General features: G+C 38.4%; 2 protein-coding genes and 1 pseudogene across 2 annotated transcripts in view; all 3 read left to right on the top strand.

The window, feature by feature from the left end:
- The window catches only part of UBXN7 (UBX domain protein 7), a 55,814-nt gene extending 30,717 nt beyond the window's left edge, over window positions 1-25,097 (top strand). The window contains exons 4-11 of the mRNA XM_021692303.2: window positions 128-193; window positions 3,158-3,270; window positions 11,136-11,282; window positions 12,501-12,591; window positions 13,248-13,375; window positions 21,088-21,481; window positions 21,611-21,690; window positions 23,191-25,097. Of these exons, the coding sequence (XP_021547978.2) occupies window positions 128-193; window positions 3,158-3,270; window positions 11,136-11,282; window positions 12,501-12,591; window positions 13,248-13,375; window positions 21,088-21,481; window positions 21,611-21,690; window positions 23,191-23,352 (1,181 nt within the window). The 3' untranslated portion in view covers window positions 23,353-25,097. The remainder of the gene's footprint in view (window positions 1-127; window positions 194-3,157; window positions 3,271-11,135; window positions 11,283-12,500; window positions 12,592-13,247; window positions 13,376-21,087; window positions 21,482-21,610; window positions 21,691-23,190) is intronic.
- LOC110582597 (mitochondrial pyruvate carrier 2-like) lies at window positions 625-1,014 on the top strand. Its single transcript, XM_044918836.1, has one exon. The coding sequence runs from the start codon at window positions 625-627 to the stop codon at window positions 1,012-1,014; it is 390 nt and encodes a 129-aa protein (XP_044774771.1).
- Window positions 9,520-9,678, top strand: LOC123326891 (annotated as a pseudogene).
- Window positions 25,098-25,320: the final 223 nt, after the last annotated feature.

Raw genomic sequence — 25,320 nt, 5'->3', positions numbered from 1 at the left:
TAAATCTATGAGTGTTCCCTTGTTTCTTGTTTTAAAACAAGAAATACTTACAGATAGGTAAGTTTTTAGAACCATTTCAAAATTAAGGTTTAAATTTTTGTATCATTTCTATTTTTTTCCCCTAAAGCTCCTAAAAGACGACGGCCTGCACGTTCAATATTTGATGGTTTCCGAGATTTCCAGACTGAAACTAGTAAGTATCTTGTACCAGTTTATTTTATCTCTCTCGCTTCTTCCTTCTCCATTTTCTCCTCCCCTCTCTTCCTCCCACATAGAAAACCACAAAATGGAAAAGCACCCAACCGCTCCCCTAGAGATCAGGATCCTGGTTTGTTTTATATAGTTTTTCTTAAAAGAAAAAGATGATTAATATCAGGCCTCATTACTTTGAGGAGTCACCTTATTGTAAAAGGAAATTATGAATTCAGTCTGTGAGTGTTACTAACTTCCCCTTATGCTAAATTGTTCCAAATGCTAACCTAACTGGTGATAGAAGAATATTAAGAGTGATGGAGGTCACAGAGCCTCCGCCCCCTCAATCTTTTCTGGGCTCCCGCTTACCTGGTGGGAGGAGCACGCAGGCACTCTCCCACTCGACCGCCCACAACAAACTCGTCCGCAGAGATGTCAGCCGCTGGTGCCCGGGGCCTTCGGGCCACCTACCACTGGGTCCTCAGTAAAGTGGAGCTCCTGCTGCTGGAGAAATTGAGGCTGTTGTACAACCACCCGGCAGGTCCCAAAACAGTTTTTTGGGGGGCTCCAGTTATGAAATGGGGGTTGGTGTTTGCTGGATTGACTGACCTGGCCAGACCTGCAGAGAAACTCCGCACAGCTCAGTCTGCTGTTTTGATGGCCACAGGGTTTATTTGGTCTAGATACTCACTTGTAATTATCCCAAAAAACTGGAGTCTCTTTGCTGTTAATTTCTTTGTGGGGGTAGCAGAAGCTTCTCAGCTCTTTCGTATTTGGAGATATAACCAAGAACTAAAAGCTAAAGCAAACAAGAGTTCCTGACCACCCGAACAATCTAGATGTGGATATACCCACTGGGACTAATTTGATTTATTATTTGGCTGTTGATAAGGTGATATTAACTGTGCTACTGTTTGGAAGGCATAAAAAAACTGTAAACTGGGGGCTAATACTTGATTCAACAGAAAAATAAAGCAAACTTTTTTTTTTTTTAAAGATTTTATTTATTTATTTTGACCGAGAGAGACACAGTGAGAGAGGGAACACAAGCAGGGGGAGTGGGAGAGGGAGAAGCAGGCTTCCTGCTGAGCAGGGAGACCTGTGCGGGGCTCGATCCCAGGACCCTGGGATCACAACCCGAGCCAGAGGCAGACGCTCAATGACTGAGCCACCCAGGTGCCCCCAAAGCAAACTTTTAATTAAAAAAAAAAAAAAATGGGTGATGGAGAAATGTAAGAAATCTGGTAATTTACAAAGTTAATTAGCTTTTGAATGAGCACTTAAATGCTGACTATAATAAAAGAAAAAGATGGTTTCCCTCAAGATCCTGACATCTCACCTCACATCAGTCAGAATGGCTAGTATGAAATAGACAAGAAATAAGAAGTGTTGGCAAAGATGTAGAGAATAGGGAACTCTTGTGCACTGTTGATGGGATTGCAACCACTATGGAAAACAATATGGAGGTTCCCTCTAAAATTAAAACTAGCAATACCATATGACCCAATAATTATAATTTTGGGTATTTATCCTAAGAAAACAAATATGCACCCCTTTGTTTATTGCAACATTATTTTCAGTAGCCAAGTTATGGAAGCAGCCTAAGTGCCCAGCAATAGATGAATGGATAGAGAAGATGTGGTATTATGTACACAGTGGAATATTAACTCAGTCACAAAAAAGAATGAAACCTTGCCATTCATAGCAACATTATGGTCCTTGAGGTTATTATGCTAAGTGAAATAAATCAAAGACAAAGACAAATAAAATACCATATGATTGCATGTATATGTGGAATCTAAAAAACAAAACAAATGAACAAACAAGTGAAAAAGAGATTCCTAAATACAGAGAATAAATTGGTCGTTGCCAGAGGGGAGTGGGAGGATAAGGGAAATAGATGAAGGGGATTAAGAGGTATAAACTTCCAGTTATAAAATAAGTCACAGTGATGAAAGCTACAACATTGGGAATATAGTCACTTAATACTGTAATAACTTGTATGGTGACAAAGGGTAACTACATTTAATGGTGAGCATTTTGTAATGCATATAATTATTGAATCACTATGTTGTACACCTGAAACTAAAAGAATATTGTATGTCAACTGTACTTTAAAACAATAAATGAATAATTGGTGGAAAAAAGGAAATCTTGGTATCTGTCAGTTTAAAGGAATGACCGCAATGAAAATGGTTATTGTAGGGGATTGAAAAATAGAAGAGGAAAAAGCCACACCACCCAAAGCAGCCACTCTTAACATTTTGGCTATAGTTGTTTGGAATAGATATATATCTTTCTGTGGAATAAGCTAGAATGAGATTCTTGGCCTTATACTTTTAGAGGCTTTAGTAGTGATTTAGCAATGGAATCTTTAAAAAAAGGAAAGTTGTTTAGAGAATATATGGAAAACTGTTGGACCATGCTTGATTTTGTGGTTGATTTATAATGAGCTCATTGCAGCACAGGTAGGTCTTGTAACTTTGGAGAGAGTTGAAGAGGGGAACCCAAACTGATTCAGGTCATCCAGGGAAGTCTGTACCCTTCCAGGAGAAGGTGACAACAAGTGGTCCTTCTCTTTCACTGCCAGAATCTTTAAAGATTGGCAGTGTAGGTAGAAACAACAGATATATTAGGCTTACTTTCAGAACTGGGTAAATGGAGATGGAACTTTTCTCCTGTGCTCAGGTTCGCTTGGAATATGAGAAGGAAATATTTTGATTAGGTGACTCTACTGTAATTTTCAGCTTTTGTCCTAACATTTGGATTGAGAGCACCACTAAGTCTTAAGACTCCCTCCCCACCATGCTTTGTATGTTTTTCAGAATCAGCATTAGATATTTGCATTTGCATGAGGTCAGGCACATTGTTCAGTAATTCTTGCATTTGATGCATGTTTATATTTTGAGATTCATGGCTTTTATTTTCTGGCTAACTGAAACTTTCCTATCCTCCTGTGTTGCAGTTCGGCAAGAACAGGAATTAAGAAATGGAGGAGCAATAGATAAGAAACTAACTACCCTTGCAGATCTCTTCCGGCCACCCATTGATTTGATGCATAAAGGCAGCTTTGAAACAGTAAGTTGCTGGAAATTGTAAGCCTTAGCTATGAATCCTTTTGCATTTTCAATGCCATTTTTTTCTTTCTAAGAACAAAAAAGTTTCCAGAATATAGAGAATTGGCATCTTAGTAAGTATGACACAAGTATGAAATACCTAAAAGGTTGCATTGATTTATATTTCTACCAGCAGTATATGAGATTGTTTCATAAAATCCTTTCATTATCCTTGTGTGGTATCACTTTAGAATCTTTGCCATTTGGGGGGCGCCTGGTGGCTCAGTCGTTGGGCATCTGCCTTCGGCTCGGGTCGTGATCCCAGAGTCCTGGGATCGAGCCCCGCATCGGGCTCCCTGCTCAGCGGGAAGCCTGCTTCTCCCTCTCCCACTCCCCCTGCTTGTGTTCCCTCTCTTGCTGTGTCTCTCTCTGTCAAATAAATAAATCTTTAAAAAAAAAAAAAAAAAGAATCTTTGCCATTTGGTAGTTTTTGAAAAAAAAATCTTAATTTTTTCAGTTTGTGTTTCTTTGATTACTACTGAGAAGAGTGTGCCTGTGTTTATTGGCGATTTGTGAATTGTAGGTATCTTTTGCCCATATTTTTATGGGGATCCTGTTGTATTTTAAAAGAATATCTATGGGGCGCCTGGGTGGCTCAGATGGTTAAGCATCTGCCTTCAGCTCAGGTCATGATCTCAGGGTCCTGGGATTGAGTCCCGCATCGGGCTTCCTGCTCCTTGGGAGCCTGCTTCTCCCTCTGCCTCTCTCTCTCTCTCTCTCTCTCTCTCTGTGTCTCTCATGAATAAATAAATAAAATCTTTAAAAAAAAAAAAAAAGAGTATCTATGTAGTTGCAGAAGATATTCTCCTTCAGTTTTTTGGTTTTAATTTGGCTAAAGCCAAAGAAAAGCTTTCCAGAGCAGGTTTACTTGATTGCTAAATTTTAAGTGTAATGAGGGCAGGGGTAACATGTTTCTTTATTTTGGTAATCCTTGGGACCCAGTTTCTGGGATTTTTTTTTTAAAGATTTTATTTATTAGAAAGAAAGTAGGAGCTGGGGGGGAGGGGCAGAGGGAGAGCAAAAGCAGACTCTGGCTGAACAGGGACACTCCCTGCCCCTTGAGCCGAAGGCAGACACCTAACCGACTGACCCACCCAGGTGCCCCCAGTTTCTAGTATTTTACAGAAGCATAGTATCTGTTAAATGAATGAGTTTGGTTAGGATTTTAAATATTCTGTTGAAGTGTTAAAACAGTTGCTTTTGTGTGTTAACTAGCATGTTAATGCTCTTTTGAGTCAGAATAGCATTTCCATAGATGTAAATTACTTAAATTTCAGGTCTTACCTGTTAGCATAAAGTAGGCCAAACAATACTCAGAAAAATGATGTTTGTAGCTGCATATTTGGAAGTGAATTATGATTGTTTTTTAAAAGATTTTGTACTTTGACATACTCTTAGAGTAGCCTAAATGAAATACTGAGGATTAAAAATTTAACTAAGTCTGTTCTTCAGTTTTAATTTTCTGAATTGTAAAACCTGAAAGTGTTTGGCAACATGTAACAGAAAATCCAGATGATAATGATTTGACCAAACAAACTTAGCTTAGCTTAGCTTCTCTTCTCTTTTCTTTCTTCCTTTTTTTTTTTATTTTTAAGATTTTATTCACCTATTTGAGGTAGAGACAGCACAAGCAGGGGGAAGGGCAGGCAGAGGGAGAAGCAGGCTCCTCACTGAGCGAGGAGCCCCTGGCAGGGCAAGGCTCCACCCTAGGACCCCAGACCACGACCTGAGCCTAAGGCAGACACTTAACCCACTGAGCCACCCAGAAGCCCCAAGCATTTCTTTTTGTCATGTAAACGAGACTAGAGTTGAGAGTCTTTGATATTCATTAGTCAGCTCAAAGATGTTTTCTTTTTCTTGGCCTGGTGATCTAAATATGGCAGTTGCCTATCCTTTCTGCTGTTTTGGTGATACTTTAGCCATTGAGAGAGAATAGCAGCAGTATGAAAGACAAAAAGGTTCTGTGTTTGTTTTGCCAGGTTTTCCATTTTTTAGTAGCTTCTGAGTTGCTCTAGGGCTTAATGAAGTAACTGACCTTGATTTAATTTGATCACTTTGGGTTCATAAAAGCAGTTACTCTGCTGCTTGTTCTTTGAGGGAAAATGTGAATCTTTTTTGATTTATTTTGTTAAGTTATATTCTTTGTATTTCATGACCTGTATTATTCACAGCAATCCATTTATTCACTGATAATACTAAACTTCAAACTTCATTGTTTATAAATCTACAAATGACAAATACTTAAAAGGTAGGCATTTAATTATGACTAAGGATGTATATTAGTTTTATAAAAATTAGGGAGGTTGGGCGCCTGGGTGGCTCAGTTGGTTAAGCAACTGCCTTCGGCTCAGGTCATGATCCTGGAGTCCCGGGATCGAGTCCCGCATCGGGCTCCCTGCTCGGCAGGGAGTCTGCTTCTCCCTCTGACTCTCCTCCCTCTCATGCTCTCTGTATCTCATTCTCTCTCTCTCAAATAAATAAATAAAATCTTTAAAAAAAAAAAAAAAAAAAAAAAATTAGGGAGGTAATATGCAGAATTAAGTCATTGAAGATTAGGAAAGTGAATATTGAAAATTAGAGGAACACTCTGGTGCTCAGGCAGGGCCCATAGGTTTGGGCACCATCTTAGATATAGATTTGAGCCACAGTTTGACAGGTTTAGAAACTGGACAAGTGTAACTAGAAGTAGAGTATGTTCAAGTGTTGTGGTTCATGCTAACCACATGAGAGACTGATTAATTCACTTGTTTACTCAGTAACTATTGAAGCCTTGAATTACAAGGCCTTATGCTAGGTAATGGGGATTATATTTGTTGGGCTAAAGATTTGACTGCATATGAGAGAGACACTAGGAATAAAGCAGACAGTAGCTTAAATAAGGTAGAAGTCCAGACTGTTAGAGTGGTTCTGCTACATAAAGTTATTAGAAGTGTGGTTTTTTCTGTCTTGCACTGCTGTTCCCTAGGTCTTGCTTGCTTCTCTTCATATGAGTCAAGATGGCTTACCACTATGGTTGCTTTCCAACCAGCATGGAGGGAAGGGGTTGAGAAGGGCACACTTTTTCCCTTTAAAGGCACAACTTAGGGTGCCTCCTGTGGCTCAGTCAGTTAAACTGCCTTCAGCTTAGGTCATGATCCCAGGGTTCTGGGATCGAGTGTGGCATCGGGCTCCCTGCTCAGTAGGGAGTCTGCTTCTCCCTCTGCCCCTCTCCCCCGCTCATGCTCACTCTCTCTCTGTCTCTCTCAAAAGTAAATAAAATCTTTAAAAAAAAAAGAAAGGCATGACCTAAAAGTTGTTCATCATCACTTCTGCTCATATCCCATTAACCAGAACTTGACAACATGGCCAAACCTAGCTGCAAGAGACACTAGGAAATCCAGATGCTTAGCAAAAAGTTGGAGGCTCTGTTACTAAGAGGGAGAAGGGGAAAATGGGTATTTGGTACTTATAAGCGGATAACAAACTACACAAAGTTCTTGCTGTCAAAGAGTTTATAATCTAGAGGGAGAAACATACAATAAACAAATAAGAAACAAGCAATATATAACATGCATGTATTTTATATGCATGTTTGATATGTATATAGAGAGAGAGTGGGAAGGAGAGGGAGAGAGAGGAGAAATTTCAGGTTACAGTAGCTGCTGGGAGAAAGAGTAAAATAGAATAAGGGAAGGAGATAGAGGGTTATTTTTTGTTTGTTTGGGGCCATTAAGCACAAGTGTTCTTACCAGTAAATTGAAAGCAAGGTTGATCTCATAAATATCACATATGTTTATAATTGTGAGGGGACAGAACTATTTTATTTTATTTTTAAAGATTTTATTTATTTGAGAGAGCACACACGAGGCTGGGGGTGGGGGGGGCGGGAGGGTCAGAAGGAGAAGCAGATGCCCCACTGAGCAGGGAGCCTGATGTGGGACTCGAGCCTGGGACTTTGGTATCATGACCTGAGCTGAAGGCAGACACTTAACCGACTGAGCCACCCAGGTGCCCCAGAACTATTTTAGATAGGAAGATGAGGGTAGATTAAGAAAGGATGAGATTTGATAGAAACCTGAATGGAATGAGGGAGTGTGAATCATAAAGGTCCAGGGGAAGAGTAGACAAAACAGTTAAATGTAAAGGAACTGGTACGGGAAAGACCTAGGCCTAGTTCGGATACAGCCAAGAAAACCAATGTGGTTGGAGCTGAGTGAGCAAAGCACTTAGGATGAATGATCTGACCTGGGCAGTGGAACATTTCTTAGGTTTTCTTTTCTTTTTTTTTTTTTTTCTTAAAGTAGGCTCCACATCCAGCGTGGAGCCCATTGCAGGTCTTGAACTCACAACCCTGAGATCAAGATCTGAGCTGAGATCAAGAGTCGGATGCTCAACCAACTGAGCCACCCACATAGGCGCCCCTTAGGTTTTCTTATTTCTCCATTTAGCCCTTAAGTTCCGTGAACACAGGGACTTTGTTTTATTTATTCTTTTTTTTTAAGATTTTATTTATTTATTTGACAGAAAGAGACACAGGGAGAGAGGGAACACAAGGAGGGGGAGTGGGAGAGGGAGAAGCAGGGTTCCCACTGAGCAGGGAGCCTGATGTGGGACTCAATCCCAGGACCCTGGGATCATGACCTGAGCCGAAGGCAGACGCTTAACCACTGAGCCACTCAGGCACCCTGGGACTTTGTTTTATTTACCGTTCCACAGTGCCTGGAAGAGTTTCTGGCACTCATTAAATTTTCATTAAATGATTGAATGAATGGCATAATCTGGAGTATATTGTATAGAAAGAATCCAAACAATTTTCTTGATATTCTTTATTTTAATAAATTCATATTTATTTGTTAAAATTGTTCAGTTACACATGCACCTAGTCCTAATCACTAAGAGTACTTTATTAATTTCAAAAGTACTTGCTATAAATGTGGGTGAAAGTAATTAACATTTCCATAAGAAAGTACTGTGCATATTTTAATATTTCCCTTTTAGCTTTGTGGCTATATATTTGTTATTGAAACAAATTATTTTTCTTCTATGTCCTTACTTTTTGTACTTTCCTGACCTGTCTGGGACTGAGAGAGCGGTTAGTCTTTACTGTTACCGCTTGTCATGATAAATCCCATCACATACCTCTCTGTTTGGTGTAGCCACACTTGCCCTTGGGTCTCCCTGTAATGGCTTTGGAATATTGACTCAGAACAGCCTAATAGATTCCAAGAGGGAAGATTCATTATTGTCCCATGGTCCACTCTCACCTCTAGTCCTTGACTCATATAATTTGTATACTTAGTGAGATTGTGTTAAGACTCTTACCTCTTGTCCAGACATTGTTCTTTGCATGAAATTTGTATCTTCTTTGGCTCCTTCCTTCTAGCAATAATTTCTTAATAGATCTTCAGGTGGTTTTTTTGGTTTTTAAAAAATATTTTATTTATTTATTTGTCAGAGAGAGAGGGAGAGAGAAAGCAAGAGAGTGGCAGAGGGAGAAGCAGGCTCCCCACTGAGCGGGGAGCCTGATGAAGACCTTGATTCCGGGACCCTGGGATCATGACCTGAGCCAAAGGCAGACACTTAACTGAGTGACCCAGGTGTCCCAGATCTTCAGGTGTTTTTGCTGGTATAAGGTTTTGCCCCCCAATGTAAGCTTCATGAAGGCAGGGATTTTTGTGTTTTGCTAATTGCTATAAGCCAGCATCTGTAGCTGTACCTGAAACATTGTAGGTTCTCAGTAAGTGTCTGTTGAATAAATGAATCTGAATTAATGAAAGCATGAATGCTAATAAACGAATTTTTTAAACACAGAAAACAAATGATTCTGCATCATTTTTGAACTTTGGACTTTATTTTTTAAAAGATTTTATGTATTTATTTTACAGAGATAGAGTGGGGGAGGGGCAGAAGGGAGAGAGAGGGACTAGCAGACTCCCTGCTGAGCGTGGAGCCCACTGGCGGGCGGAAGGGGGGGGGTTGACCTCATGACCTTGAGATCATGACCTGGGCCAAAATCAAGAGTCAGCCGCTTAGCCAACTGAATGACCCCAGGCACCCCTAAGCTCTGAACTTTTATTATTTTTGGTGCTACACATTTTTTTCCTTGTTTTCCTTGTTCCTATTTCCTTAGTCTTTGTATTTGAGGCAGACATGTAAATTTATCCTATTAAAGGGATATGTTCTCTCCAATCTGTCTTTCTAGAATGTGTGTTAATTTTTTCCTTTATTCTCAAGCTTTGCGCAGTGGCAGTATCGTAGCCAGTGAGGTTTATCCGAGGTGCAATTATTGCTAATTGAAAATTTTTTCCTTTATTCTTAAATACTTTACTTTTCTTCTCTTTTCTTTCCTTTTTTTTCTTTTTAGAGAGGGAGAGAGAGAGCACATGGGGGGGGAAGAGGGAGAGAGAATCTTAAGCAGGCTTCACACTCAGCATGGAGCCCAATGCGGGGCTCAATCTCACGGCCCTGAGATCATGACCTGAGCCAGAAATCAACAGTTGGGTGCTTAACCTACTGAGTTGGGTGCTTAACCCACCCAGGTATCCCTCAAATACTTTTCTTCAGTTAAGACAGTATAATTACTTACCACCCATTTATTAAATCTATGTGAATGCTATAGGTAAGGAAGTTAAGTGGAGCACTCTTACTTTCTAGGTGCAAGGAGGTATTTTATTATATTTGTATAATAAGATTCTTTATTATACTATACTTTAAAATAAGGCTTTGACCAGTTAAATACAGCTTCCTGGCTCAATACATGGATACTTCTTTTTAGAACTTGGGTTTTCACTTGTGGAATCAGTAGCGAATATTAGAAAATTATTTTCTCTGGGGGATTTATACAAAAAAATAGGATAACAGTATTTGCAAGATTGTGTAAGCCTTAAAAGAGAAGATATTCTTAGTTTTATATCTTATAATACTTTTGAAATGTTTATGTTCTTCAGATGTTATTAATCTAAGTTAATTGATCGTTAAGATTTTCCCATGTCAAACTGATAGGAAAAGAATATTATTCCAGGGCAAAATTATTCAAAACTATGCCTTTCATTTCAGTTCTCATGTAGAGCTTTGAGGTAGCATTTGCTTATTTGCCTTCCTGCTATTCTTTTCCTATTTGGCATTATTTCTTAGGTCTTTGTGGTGATGAGGAACTGTGAAACAAAAAGTGCACACTCATGATTGATATTTGTACCATACACTGGGGAGTCTTGGAGATCATTCTGAAATATTCTGTGATCCTGTGATCTCAGGTTTCGAAATCCACCCTTAGGAGTAACAACCTTAAGAGAAGACACCCTCGGCAGCTCTTACTGAAGTGTTTAGGGTGATTCCGTAAAATAGCACGTGCCTGATAATTGGGATGAAAATGGTATTTGGAACTGTGTATTGGAAACACATTTTGAAGTATGTATATGCATGTATGGAAATATTGAGAAGAAAACAACAAAGTAATACATACTGCTTATATCTGTTTAAAAGGGGAGATATTTATGGATAGGGATCAGAAGAGACAATATGATATAATTATATGACTTGTTGACCTTGTTTGTGGAGTCTTTTTTAGGTCAAGATGTTTAATTGTACAGTAGAAATTTAGCCATTAAATAAGTAACAGTGTATAAATGAAAAGCAGATAATTTAAATTTGAAGAACGCTTGAAAATGGACAGTATAATTATATACAAATATGCAAATTAATGTAAATGCTGTATAGATACTGAAAACTCTAGATGTTGTACTTGAGGAAAAAGCTTAGTATTTATATGAAGACAGCTTCTGAATTCTGAAACATCAGTTACAAGTAGAAAGTGATTCTGACAAATGTTATGTTACTTTACTCTTGCAGGCCAAAGAGTGCGGCCAGATGCAAAATAAGTGGCTAATGATAAACATTCAAAATGTACAAGACTTTGCATGCCAGTGCCTCAACCGTGATGTATGGAGCAATGAAGCTGTGAAGAATATTATCCGGGAACATTTCATTTTCTGGCAGGTGAGATGGAGAGTTAATCAAAATTTTTGTGGTATTTTACTTTTGTAGTATGGGATGTTGGTGAGGAAGCATTAGGTTATAAAATGGGGAAAAATTAATAACAGTTAAATTGTGACATATGAAAAAATAAAACCACCTAATGGCTAAAATAGTAAGGACAAGTGAAAATAAGGGCAGCAATGAAGAACTCTTAGGGGAAGGAGGAAGAAAGAACCATGCCATGTAAAGCATATAATACTCATATCTCAGAAGAGTTTATATGTTTTGATAGAATGTACAACTACACTGTTCAGGAGAAATATAACATGAGCCACATAAGTAATTTAGAGTTTTCTAGTAGCCACATTTAAAAAGGTCAAAAGAAATAAGTGGAATTAATTTTAATATATTTTTAAAATTCACTCTATAAATATAAATATATATATAAAATTAGTATTAAAATATCAAGGGTTTTTGTTGGTGTTAAGTCTTTAAGATTTGGTGTGTATTTTATACTTAGCAGTATCAGACTAGCCACATTTCAGGTACTTCAATATGATACATGTTCTGGTGGCTACTGTAATTGACAGTGCAGATGTAGAAGTTTTTGGAGTAATGGAAAAACATTTGCCTAAGGCCTGGATTTTAGCTTGAGTTTGATACTCCCATCTGTATGTCCTTAGACTTGTCACTTAGGGTCTTGCTGGCTGTAATTACTTTTTATATAAATTATCAAGCTAAAGTTAGATGACCTTGCTCTGATTTTTTATTTTATGAAAAATTAACTGAAAATAAAAACTTCTGAATGAACTTAATTATTTTCCCAATGCAAGTTATGCTGTTAATGTTATTAATTTGCCTTTTCATGTTTTGCAGGCCCCTAAATTCAGTATGATTTTTCTGAATGGTACTCTTTTATTCAGCACCTGTTGATTGGTTATCTCTTTGTCTAGCACTATGCTAGGCACTCGAGCCATATAATCTTAATATATTGTGATTTATTAAGATGTATATGTTTGAGAGGAATGACAGATGGACAGATAAGCAGGAAGGGCAATAGACTGGGAAGGGAGGAAGAACAGATTTTATGTTTCTGTAAGTTTCCAGAGGGATTGAGGGCAGGAAGTTGAGGAAATTCACACCAGATAACTTTCATTTTCTATTTAATGTAGGAATAAGATTCTTATATATACCAAAGGTTAGAAGCTGACCTTTTTTATAATATCAATGATTTAACAGGTTTATCATGACAGTGAGGAAGGTCAGAGATACATACAGTTTTATAAGCTGGGGGATTTCCCCTATGTTTCCATCCTGGATCCACGGACAGGTAAGATTTATGTCAGCTTACAGTCTTTAACCTCTCATTTATCTTTCAGTTTTCTCAATAATTGATCTTTACTATTGGACTTGGATCCAGTTTTAGAATTATTTGTAATAATTTAGATAAAGGGTTTTTGTTCATGCCCTTGAAATGTTTAAATATCTGTGAAGTATGTATTTAGGAGTCTGTTTCTGGTAACTTTGGGAGATGGTAGTATTTTATATTTTTGTACAGTTCTGTCCTTTCAAAGAATAGTTGTTTATCTTTCTTGTCCTTTTGTAAGGGATCCCCTTAGGTTTTCTATCATTAAAATATTGATTGTTCAATTACTGGTTGTAATCCCACCAGAGAAGCAGGGGATAGAGCTAGTTTTATTATTTTAATTGAGCTTCATATAGATACTGCTTTGTCTGAATCTCTTTTTCTTAAATGGCAATAAGCGATACCAGCAGATAAAGTAGCTGCCCCTGTCATGACGGCTCGGAGTCTCTTAGGTTGGTTATAATTAACGTATCCTCTAGTTTATGAAGACAGTATGTAACTTATGCTGAAGGGTGGCGTGTATGTTCCCATACAAATTTTAATTATGCATGTGCCAAAGAAATATTTAATGAGAATATTCAGAATTAATTTTATTATATATCCTCGTTTTTAATTTTTAGGTCAGAAGCTAGTAGAGTGGCACCAATTAGATGTATCTTCTTTCTTGGATCAAGTGACAGGATTTCTGGGTGAACATGGCCAACTGGATGGACTTTCTAGCAGTCCCCCCAAAAAATGTGCCCGTTCAGTAAGTATGACTGAGAAGTGGTGATGGGCAGTTAAGTGTAATTGTATAATTGTATATGAATGTCTTGTGTAAAATGTTCTGAGTAAATATAATAACATAAGTTTTGGACAGTTACAGTTTCACAGCACCTTAGACACCCTCCTTATATTTGGATAATTTCCCACATTAGGGTTCAGTCTTCTCAGTGAAATTACAAGATTCGTATTCCCCCCAGTCTCCCTTGCAGTTAGGGTACAGGCATGTGACCTGAGACCCGGATTTAGAAGTAAACAATGTGAATATGTAGCAGTGGACAGGACGACTGCTGTGGCAAGCCCAGGGACAGAGGAATCCACTCCTTCAGGGGCAGCACTGCCAGTGGAAATGGTATTTTTCCCAGACAGCTTTCATGGTGGTATAGCTGGGCATTATTATTGGTTATATAGCTTTGGGGCTTGGCTCTCTGGCCCACTCAGATTATTTCTATATGTAATTTCTATAATATGCTATTATGAGGCAGACCTGTTTGATAATTGGAATCAAGATTAGTGGCATGTAAGAGAGCTTCAAAGGTATGGGAATCTCACATTTGGTTGTAGGAGCTATTTGGGTTTGATGGCAGTGAAAATAAAATTTGTTTCAGAGGGCGCCTGGGTGGCTCAGATGGTTAAGCGTCTGCCTTCGGCTCAGGTCATGATCCCAGGGCCCTGGGATCGAGTCCCGCATCGGGCTCCTTGCTAGGCGGGGAGCCTGCTTCTCCCTCTGCCTCTGCCTCTCTCTCTCTCTCTCTCTGACTCTATGAATAAATAAATAAAACATTTAAAAAAAAAAATTCATTTCAGAGGATATGACTTGAGCAGTCCATATCATGCATCTGTGAAACACAGTTCCTTAAGTTATCACCTAGAATAAAGTACCCACAGGCACAAAATACTATGGATGCTTGCCAAGGAGTGGTATAGAATTCTTTTTTTCCCCCCCCTTAGAGCAGTTTTATTTAGGTAGACATAGTACTGCAGAACAAAAACATTGTTTCATCTTTATCTATAGACACAGTATTTCGGGGCTTTTTGTTTTGTATTTTGTTTTGTTTTGGTTTGCTTTTCTCATTACCCAGAGAAGTTTTACTTAAGTAGAATTCTTTTTTAAGGCATAAAAAACCCAGAGAGTTTCTTATCCTTTGTAGTCATAAGGCTGTTACTCTCAAAAACCAGAGACTGGGCTTTTGAGTTGCTGAATTACAACAACATAAACTGAGTTTACAACTTCACCAGGTCTTTTACAAAAGTAAGGCTTTTAGTGGGAGAGTGGGACCATAACATTGGACAAATACATAGAGGTGATTGGGGTAACTAGTACCTCAGACCCCACTTCTGATACTAAATTCTCTGAATGTTACAAATATGGATCAACTGTGTGCAAGAGAAACACCCACAAATAATGACTTAAACAAGGAAGACATCTCTTTTCTCAACAAGAAGTTGACATAGGCAGTCTAGGACATGACTCCTGTGGATGTCATCAAGGAACCAGATTCCTCCTCTTGCCCCCACCCCCTCCTTTATCCTTAGTATTGGCTTTTTGTTCTCATGTTCACAGTATAGATGCTATGCTCCCAGGCATTATATCCAAGCATGGACAAGGAAGAAGGGGGTAGTGCCTCTATACAAAAGTAAACAGCTACAGATAAGAATTCTGCTTACTTTAGCTGGACACATGTCCTTGGACAAATACAGTTGAGGTTCTGTTAAGGAGGCAAAGAAGACTGAATGTGATATAGGAAATTAGTAGTGTCCATAATAGTGTCATTCTTTAAAATCAACCTTCATGGTACACAGTGTTACTATCTGTAGTCAGTCTAAGCCATTACATGTCGTATGGGCACATCTGTTTGCTTTTGTGTGTGTGATAAGTTAGCCGTAAGTTTATTTTATTTAAAAAAAGTTATAGGGGCACCTGGGTGGCTCAGTCGGTTAAGCGTTTGACTCTTGGTTTCGGCTCAGGTCATGATCTTGGGATCCTGAGATCGAGCCCTGTATCGGGCTTCCTGCTTAGCACAGAATTTGCTTGGGATTCTTTCTCCCTTCTTTTTTCCCTCCCCCTCTGCTCCTCCCCCCGTGGGCTCTCTCCGGCGCTGTCTCTCTGTCTGAAATAAAATGAAATCTTAAAAAAAAAAGTTATAGCTTTGTGAAGTATAGTTAATGTGCAGTAAATAGCATGTTTAAAACTTACAAGTTATGGTTTTTGATTTGAGCATCTTTTCACGTGCTTTTATACTATCTCTTTTGTTAAAGTGTTTACTCAGATCTCCAGCTCATTTTTTTATTGAGTTGTATGTCTCTTACTGGGTTGTAAGAGTTCCTTAGATAATAAGCCTTTGTTAGGTATATGGTCTGCATATATTTTCTCCTAGTCTGTTGCTTATTTACTCATTTCATAATAGTCTTTTGAAGAGCAAATTCTAAAATTTTCATGAAGTCCAATTTATAAACTTTTATACTTTGTGCTTTTTGTCTCATATCCAAGAAATCTTAGCCTAACTCAAGATTTTATCCCATTTTTTTAATATTTTAGTTCTTAAGTCAGTGATCCATTTTGAATTAATTTTTGTATACGGTATCAATATAGGGTTCAGTTGGGTTTTTTTGTTTGTCTGCATATGGCTATACACTTATTCTAGCACCTTTTGTTAAAAAACACTGTCCTTTCCCCCACTGAATTGCCCTTCTCATCTTTGTCAAAAAATGATCGGATATATGTGTGGGTTTATGGACTCTTTTCGATTAATATGTCTTTCTTTACACTAATATTTTGTCTTAATGATTACTATAGCTTTGTAAGTCTTGAAATTGCATGGTATAAATTCTTAAACTCTGTTCTTTATAGTTGCTTGGTTATTTCAGGTCCTTTGTGTTTCCACACGTTTGTTTTGTTTTTGTTTTTTAATTTTTAACGTGGGAAGGATCTATGGCAGAGAGATCCACATAAGCTTTGTTTATTTATTTACTTATTTTTAAGTTTATTATTTATTTTAAAGATTTTATTTATTTATTTGAGAGAGAGAGAATGAGAGACAGAGAGCATGAGAGGGAGGAGGGTCAGAGGGAGAAGCAGACTCCCTGCCGAGCAGGGAGCCCGATGCGGGACTCGATCCCGGGACTCCAGGATCATGACCTGAGCCGAAGGCAGTCGCTTAACCAACTGAGCCACCCAGGCGCCCCGAGTTTATTATTTATTTTAGTAATCTCTACACCCAATGTGGGGCTAAAACTCACAACCCTGAGTGGCATGCTTTTCTGACAAAGCGCCCCAAGATCCATATAAGTTTTAGAATCAGTTTGTCACTTTCCGTGAGGAAAGCTGCTGGGATTTTAATTGGATTTGCGTTGGCTTTATGGATCATTTTGGAGAAAATTGACATCCTAACAGTATTGAGTATTCAAATCCACGATCTATTTGTCTTAAATTTCTTTCCGCAGTGTTTTACAGTTTTTGTATATTGCCCTTGTAGCCTGCAGCCTTGTTAAATTTAATTAGTTCTATTAGTTTTTTTGTAGATCCCTCAGAATTTTCTATGTAGATGGTCGTGTTGTTAGCATATAAAGACTTAGTTTATTTCTTCCTTTCCAGTCTCTATACCTTTTTCTTAGGTAGGACCTCCATTATAAAGTTAAATAGAGGTAGTGAGATTAGACATCCTTGACTTGCTTCTGGTGGTGGGATGAAAGTATTCACTCTTTCACCATTAACTTTGATGTTAGCTATGTTTGTTATAGATATAGTTTATCAGGTTGAGGGAAGTTTCCTTCTATTCCTGGTTTGCTGAGTTTTTATCATGAGGGAATTTTGTCAGATTTTCTACATCTGTTCAGATGAACATTGGTTTTCTTTTTTATTGAATTATATTGGTTGGCTTTTTAATGTTAAACCAACCTTGCATTCCTGGGCTAAAACTTACTTGGGTTATTATCAGTGCATTTTATGTATTGTTGGGTTTGATTTGCTAAAATTTTGTCAAGAATTCTTGGGTCTGTGTTCATGAGGGATATTGGTTTGTAGTTTGTCTTTTGTCTTCCTCATAATGTCTTTGACTGGTTTTGGTATAAGGTTAATGCTGGCCTCACAATGAATTGGGAAGTGTTTCTTTCGCTTCCGTTTTCAGGAAGAGTTGTTTTGTTTTGTTTTTTAAGATTTTATTCATTTATTTGACAGGGAGAAAGAGAGAACAAGCAGGGGGAGTGGTAGGCAGAGGGAGAGGGAGAAGCAGGCTCCCTGCTGAGCAAGGAGCCCAATGCGGGACTCAATCCCAGGACCCTGGGATCATGACCTGAGCCGAAGGCAGCTGCTTAACTGACTGAGCCACCCAGGCGCCCCTCAGGAAGAGTTTGTATAAAATTGGTATTACTTTTTTTTTTTTAAGATTTCATTTATTTGAGAGAGAGAGAGATCACGAGCAAGGGGGAAGGGTAGAGGGAGAAGCAGACTCCCTGCTGACCAGGGAGCCTGATGTGGGACTCGATCCCAGGACCCTGGGATCATGACCTGAGCTGAAGGCAGAGGCTTAACCAACTGAGCCACCCAGGAGCCCTAAAATTGGTATTTTTCTTCCTTAATGTTTGATGATATTCACCAATGAAGCTACCTGGACCTAGAGCTTTCTTTGTGGGAAGTTTTAAACTACAGATTCAATTTAATTAATGGATAAAGGACTACTCAAGTATCTATTTCTTCTTTTTTTTTTTAAATAATAAAAAGTTTGATTACTACACGAAGTTGGTAGGATACAATAATTTGCTATAAAATATTTATCACATCTTTATTTCATGGAAATAAATTTTTGTAACAGTGATAATATATATTTCAGTATTTCATTTTCTTCAGAAATGGTCACTAGTTTTGATGTTCTTGTGACATTGAAGGTCTTTAGCAGATTAAAGTATTGTTTAAAATTTTAAAACAGTCTCAGAATTACTGAAAAATGCTATTATGGCACAAAGCAGGTCTGAACCATTTAAGATTAAATTATCCGTTTCTTTTTTTTAAGATTTATTTATTTGAGAGCACGAGAATGTGGGGGCAGGGGGATTCGTCGAGGGGAGAGGAAGAGGGAGTTTCAAGCAGACTGTATTGAGGGCAGAGCCTGATGAGGGGCTTGATCCCATGACTCTGAGATCATGACCCAAGCCAAGACCAAGAGTCAGACACTCAGCTGACTGCACCACCCAAGCGCTCCCATTTATTCTTTAATGAGCTTTAGTAGGTTTTGTCTTTCTAGGGATTTGTCCCTTTTACCTTAGGGGTTGACTATATTGACATAAGGTTGTTCATTATATTTCTTTGTTAGTCCTTCAACGACTGTAGTATTTGTAGTGATTGTTATTAATCCTTAATAGTCCTATTAATCCTGTTATTGGTAATTTGTAGCTTCTTTTTTCCCTGACAGTTTGGCTAGAAGCATATCAGGTTTATTGATTTTAAACAACCAGCTTTTGGTTTTAATGATTTTTCTTCTGTTTTCTAGGTCATTGATTTCTGTCCTTCCTCTTTTTCCTTCTGTGTAGTTTGGGTTTAATTTAATTTTCTTTTTCTGTGTGGGTACTTTTTTATTTAAGATGGAAATTTAGTCATTAATTTCAGACTTTTCTATTACATGTGTTAAGTTCTATAATTTCTTTGTAAGTGCTTCCTTAGCTCCATAGCACATTTTTTTTTAGCTGCAAGGGAAACTGATAAATGGAATTTTTTGGCTGGACAGGTTTTCTTTTATAGACATGATTAGGATTCTGTAAGTAAGAAATCAGAGGAGAATGGATATTGGATAGGAAGCCAGTAGTGTCTGCCACAGAGACAGTCTTTAAAATCAAGTTACATACTGTGCAATGTCATTATTGTAAACCTACAGTCCACCTAAAAGCCATTGCAGGTCATGTGGGCACTTTACTTGCCCTTTTTTGGTGGTAGATTAGCCTTAGGTTTATTCAACATTTTTTTCTTAAATTTTTTGTTTTATGATTAGCACATAGTAAAAGTTGAAATGAGGTTCCTTTAGTTTTTTGTTAGCGACCCATACTTTTTACCTTTTTATTGTGGAAAATTTTCAGCATATTCAAAAGTAGAAGGAATTTATTGAGCCTCTATGTATCCATTAACTAGTTTCGGTAATCATTGCAGGTGGCCAGTCTTGTTTCATTCATACCTCATCTTAGTCACATTATTTTGAAACAAATCTCAGAATTCATTTTTTCATTCATTAATACTTTGGCATGTATCTTTAAAAGATAAAGACTCTTGGGGCACCTGGGTGGCTCAGTCGGTTAAGCGTCTCCCTTCAGCTCAGGTAGTGGTCTCAGGGTCCTGGGATCAAGCCCCACGTCGGGCTCCCTGCTTGATGGGGAGTCTGCTTCCCCCTTTCCCTCCGCCTGCCGCTCCCCCCTGCTTATGTTCTTTCTCTCCCTCTCTCTCTCTGTCAAATAAATGAATAAAACCTTTTTAAAAAAAAGATAGACTATTTTTTTAAAACACAATCACAATACCAGTGATACACCCTTTAAAAAATTAACAGCAATTCCTAGTATCATGAGATGTCTAGTATTCAACTTTTGATTACCTTACAAAGTTTTTTTTTTTTAATAATTTGAGTTAGATCGAAATAAGTTCCACTCAGACAACCCATATTTTGCAACTCAATCAGTTTAGCAATATTTGTGACAGAACTTTACCTGGGGGAAAACTGTTGAAATTTGCATTTCTCATGATCACAGTGAAACCCTTCATTGTAATTAAGTTTGGGGAAACATAGTTGTTGGTTTTTCCTATTCATTATATGCTGTTTTGTTTTGGTTCAAATGTTAGGGGCGCCTGGGTGGCTCAGTTAAGTGGCTGCCTTCGGCTCAGGTCATGATCCCAGGGTCCTGGGATCGAGTCCTGCATTGGGCTCCCTGCTGAGCAGGGAGCCTGCTCTCTTGCTCTCCCTCTGCTCTTCCCCCGGCTGTACTCTCTCACTCTCTCTGTCAAATAAATAAAATCTTTAAAAAACAAAACAACAACAAAAAACAAATGTTAGAGATCTGTTACGTTTTTTGCAAAATGATGATTACTGAGTTTATTGATATCCTCCTCTGTGTCAAAGCAGCGCTAGTTGAAGAATATAGTGATGAGTGAGGTAGACATCCTTTTCTGTGTTGAGTCATTTTAAAAACTAATGTTTTGGCTTTATATTTAAAACCTTAATTCTTGTATTTTTCTGGGCCGGGAATAAACTGTTTTCTTGATTCTATTCATTTTGCTATAAAGGAAACCTGCGCTTGCAACACCATTATGCCAGGTGGTAGTTTTTGTTTTTAAAATATACATTCCAACTTGGCTGTGTAAGACAAAGTTGTTGCACTCAAATAGCTTAAACTTTAGTAAAGAGATACATTCTGCGGGAAGTAATATTGGCAAGCTGACTGTTATATTTCTTTTTTTTTTAAGACTTTATTTATTTATTTGAGAGAGAGAGGATGAGTGGGGAGAGAGAGAAGCAGGCTCCCCACTGAGCAGGGAGCCCGACGTGTGGGACTCGATCCCAGGACCCTGGGATCATGACCTGAGCCAAAGGCAGACGCTTACCCGACTGAGCCACCTAGGCGTCTTGAGTGTTAAATTTCTTATGTCCTGTTTGACTTTATCTATTTTTTGGTTTAACTGTTTTCTTTTTCTTTCCACCCACGTTTTATGACTGCATCTCGCAGGAGAGCCTTATAGATGCAAGTGAAGACAGCCAGCTAGAAGCTGCCATCAGAGCCTCCTTGCAAGAGACACACTTTGATTCAACACAGACAAAACAGGATAGCCGCTCAGATGAAGAATCTGAATCTGAACTTTTTTCTGGCAGTGAGGAGTTCATATCCGTTTGTGGCTCTGATGAAGAAGAGGAGATAGAGAATCTTGCCAAGTCCAGAAAATCTCCCCACAAAGATTTGGGGCATAGAAAAGAGGAGAACAGAAGGCCACTAACTGAACCCCCAGCCAGAACTGAGCCTGGAGCAGCCACAAACCACCAAGGATTGCCAGCCGTGGATTCAGAAATATTGGAGATGTCACCTGAAAAATCAGATGGAATAGTGGAGGGCATAGATGTAAATGGTGAGTTACATTCTAGACCTGCTTTACTTAAAACTTGAATGTTACTGAAGGGGTTTGTTTATTTGTTTAAGTTAGTCTCATGTCTTAAGCTCTTATCTTTTTTTCTTTTTTTTTTAACCCTTCCTTTAGGACCAAAAGCACAGCTGATGTTGCGGTATCCAGATGGAAAAAGGGAACAGATCACTCTTCCAGAGCAAGCTAAACTGTTGGTAAGTATATCTGATTGGAGGTGTTTACTAGAAGCAGAGAAACTAATTAATTGGCATAATTGGCTTTGTGAATCTTTGAAATAGATGGTATTCAGTCTGGCCTCTAACTGGAAACTTACCTGTGGTGCATCTTTGGATTACTTTATTTCCTTGTCAGATTATCTTAGGCAAGTCACATAGGGTTTGTCTAGTCAAGATTTTCTATTCCATGGCTGCATGGTATAGAAACCCAACTGAAATTATTACCTGGAAAAGGGGAGTGGAGTTATTTATAGTATCCTTGGGGCTCCTGGGTGTCCTAGTAGCTGACCCTGCAAAGTGGTTGAAAACCGAAAGTATTTTTCTGTGTGTTTTTCTCATGGGGCCTGTTTTGTTTCCCTTTTGTGATTTTCTGCTTCATACCATTCTTCTCTCTGTATACTGGTGGGTTTTGTTTACCTCTCAACTTGTACATGGTTCATCATAGTGATGCTGAGGGCCTTTTCGTCTAAAGTCCACAGCTAATGGGCTTCCCTCTGTTTCTGACTCCTGGAAAAGAGAATGGGTCTGACTAGCTTAGCTTAGCCTATGAGTGAATCCCCCTTGGGTCAGTTGTCCACACCTAGCCACTTGCTGTGGCTGGAGATAATTAATCTGATTCTTTAAGACTGGATGACTGAAGTGCAAGAAGGTTCTGATACCCAGAACTATCTTCCTGGTCTAGTATTTGGATGGGAATGGGAGATGAGATTGTGGATAGAACAAGTATAGATCACTTCTTTGAGAAGTTTGGTTGTGAAGCTAGAGGGAGCGAATGGGCAATAATCAGAGGAGAAAAATGACTGAAGGAGAGAGTGAGCATCTTTAAGTCTGAGGGGAATCATCTGTAGAGAGTGAGATGTTGAAGGTACCTATAAAAGGGGATATCATAGTGGTGCAGTTTTGGAGAAGGAAGAAGGGATTCAGTGTGCAGGTGGCACGGATGTCTGCAGGTGGACTGAAGGACAGATTGTTGATAAAAAGGAAAAATGGTAAAATGTTTAAAAAGAGGATGATAATTTTACAGATAGAAATTGAGTTTGTGTATTTGGGAGACAAACATAATCCTGTATATTTCAGTATCACTTAATGGCCCTAAATTACTGGGTGCAGGTTTATTATCGTCCCATCCAAAGAGTTATATTGGCCCTTCCACAGGGTAAGCTTTGGTTGTGTGAAAGCGTAACTAAAATTGGGGTGCCTTGGTGGCTCAGTCGGTTAAGCGTCTGCCTTCGGCTCAGGTCATGTTCCCAGGGTCCTGGGATTGAGCCCCACATCGGGCTCCCTGCTCTGCCCCTCCCCCAGCTGATGCTGTCTCTCCCACTCACTCTCTCTCTCAAATAAATAAAATCTTTAAAAAAAAAAGAATAACTTCATATCTTATCTGATATGATAGAAATGAATTTAAGATATTTAATTCTTTAATATATTCTTTCTTTGTATTTCCATCTAACAGCTTTGTCTTTCTCTTATTTTTCATAGGCTTTGGTGAAGCACGTCCAGTCTAAAGGATATCCAAATGAACGTTTTGAACTTCTCACCAACTTCCCTCGAAGGAAACTCTCTCATCTGGACTATGACATTACATTACAGGAGGCAGGCCTTTGTCCTCAAGAGACTGTCTTTGTACAGGAAAGAAATTAACATCATGGCCTGACCTCTCTCAGTTTACCCCTTTTTTCCCTTTCCTGTGAGATACCATGTCACTAAGTATGCATTTTGGCTCATAGGACCATAGAGCCAAAGTTGGGCAAGCAAGTCACCTGCCTTCTCTTTTATTTCTCGCTCTCTCCTATATTCAGTCTATTTTCCCCCTCCCCCCACCTTTTCAGTCCTCTTCTATTTTCTTCTTTTTCCTACTATTCTTTCTTTCTTACCTAATCTGGTGACCAAATGGAAGTGTAAGGATTAGACCTCCTAGTACTGGCAGCAGGAAATGTGTGTTCCAATAAGTGGTCTCTTGCACGGCACTTTTTTGGGATCAAATGATAATGTTACTCCTCAGATCCTTTGGTAAAGGAATGGCTAGATTCAGAATAAGAACAACCTCCTTTTTTTGTAAGCCCCATTTTTGGTAGGGAAAAGAAACTCTATAACACATGTTTTGTTTTGTTGTTCATGTAAGAAATATCACGTGACAAAATATCCAGGCTTCCGTTTACATGGAAAAAGCATCCCTTATAATTATTGCTCATCATATTTAAAATTTTTTTCAACGGATTCCCATGTTCCCAGCTAGAATTATTTCCATGGTATGTGTTATTGGCAGAATGAGTGTTAAATGTAGGGTGAGTAGCATGGGGTGGCTTTCAATATCCTAGCCTGAAACAGCTTTCTTCATTATTACTTTATAAACTGTATTGATCCTGCTAGTCCTGAAAGGGACATTTAGTGAGGCTCTTGTGGTGATTAGAATAGGAAGGTGCTTGCTGTTTTTGCCAGTACAGCATACTAGTTCCCTTGGCCCTTCCATTGTTTGGGTCCACAAGTGATCAATGGGAAGGCAGCTGTTCAATAATCATGCAGTCCAGTGGCTTGTAGTTGTAACCACTATGGTTATTGATCGTCCTATGGGCTTTAAGGCATACTTATGTATGTCCTGGGGGGAAAAAGAAGATGATGCAGCTGAGAGTTGCTAACCATGTTCCTGTGGTTAGAATGATTCATTTTTTTTTTACCCCCGGTTGGAATAGTTTCTAAAAGGCTCTGGTGACTGAATGAGCTTAAATTCCTCTACTGTTTTCTTGCAAAAGGTATCAAAACTGAAAGCCTCTGTAAGGGGAAGACCTTTAAATTCAATTTATAAGACAACATTTAGTAAGGGAGGTGGAGAAGATTATCAGCAGTCTTCAGATGTTGTGGGGTTTTTCTGCCAACAAAAGCCACATTCAAAATGTAGTTGGTGAAAGCTTTTTTCCGTATTACTTAGAAGAGGCCATCTTGAATCTATGTAATACTGTTTGACTTAGCACCTTCACTGTATGCTCAATTCTTATTTTGAGCTTTAGGGTCCTCTGAAGGGGTAGTAATGATTCTGGTGGCAAAATCAGAATTTTAACCTTGTTATATAGAATGGGCCTATTTTGTCAATTGGGGATTTGGATCGATCGATTCTTCTACTTGAGGAACATAAATTGCTATTGCTCAGAGACCTTTAGGTTCCCATCTACTTTAAGATCACTCTCTTGGCAACTAGGGGATTAAAAAAAAAAGATGCTCATGTGTTGCTAGTACACAATTAGAGAATATGGTTTCTAATGGTTGGATTTAGAGGGATCCTTCCTAAAGAATGAGTTATGTATCTCCTCAAGGAAATCATGGAAAATTCTGTTTATTCTTCAGTGAGTCCTTTTGAATTAATGTTCTTACATTTTTTTCTAAGTCTGTGTAAGTGCTTATGTATAAGTATATAATTGTATAAATATTTATAAATATATTTATATAATTACAATTTCATTTATACCTTGAGTCAAAGTTCTCTCTTTAGATTGGTGACTGAGTAATACCATTTCGGTGTTTTTTCATAGGCTCTCGAGTAACTAGCAGCTTCTGATTTACTGAGGAAACGTGGTTTTCATGTTAGTTCCTCAGTTGTATCTCTCAACTTGGATA

This window comes from Neomonachus schauinslandi, chromosome 1, assembly GCF_002201575.2.
Source record: "Neomonachus schauinslandi chromosome 1, ASM220157v2, whole genome shotgun sequence".
Lineage (NCBI taxonomy): Eukaryota > Metazoa > Chordata > Mammalia > Carnivora > Phocidae > Neomonachus > Neomonachus schauinslandi.
This window is presented reverse-complemented; position numbering and strand designations above follow the sequence as displayed.

Bases quoted from the DNA above. Each gene is read 5' to 3' on its own strand.
- LOC110582597 (XM_044918836.1), top strand. From the start codon at position 625: ATGTCAGCCGCTGGTGCCCGGGGCCTTCGGGCCACCTACCACTGGGTC.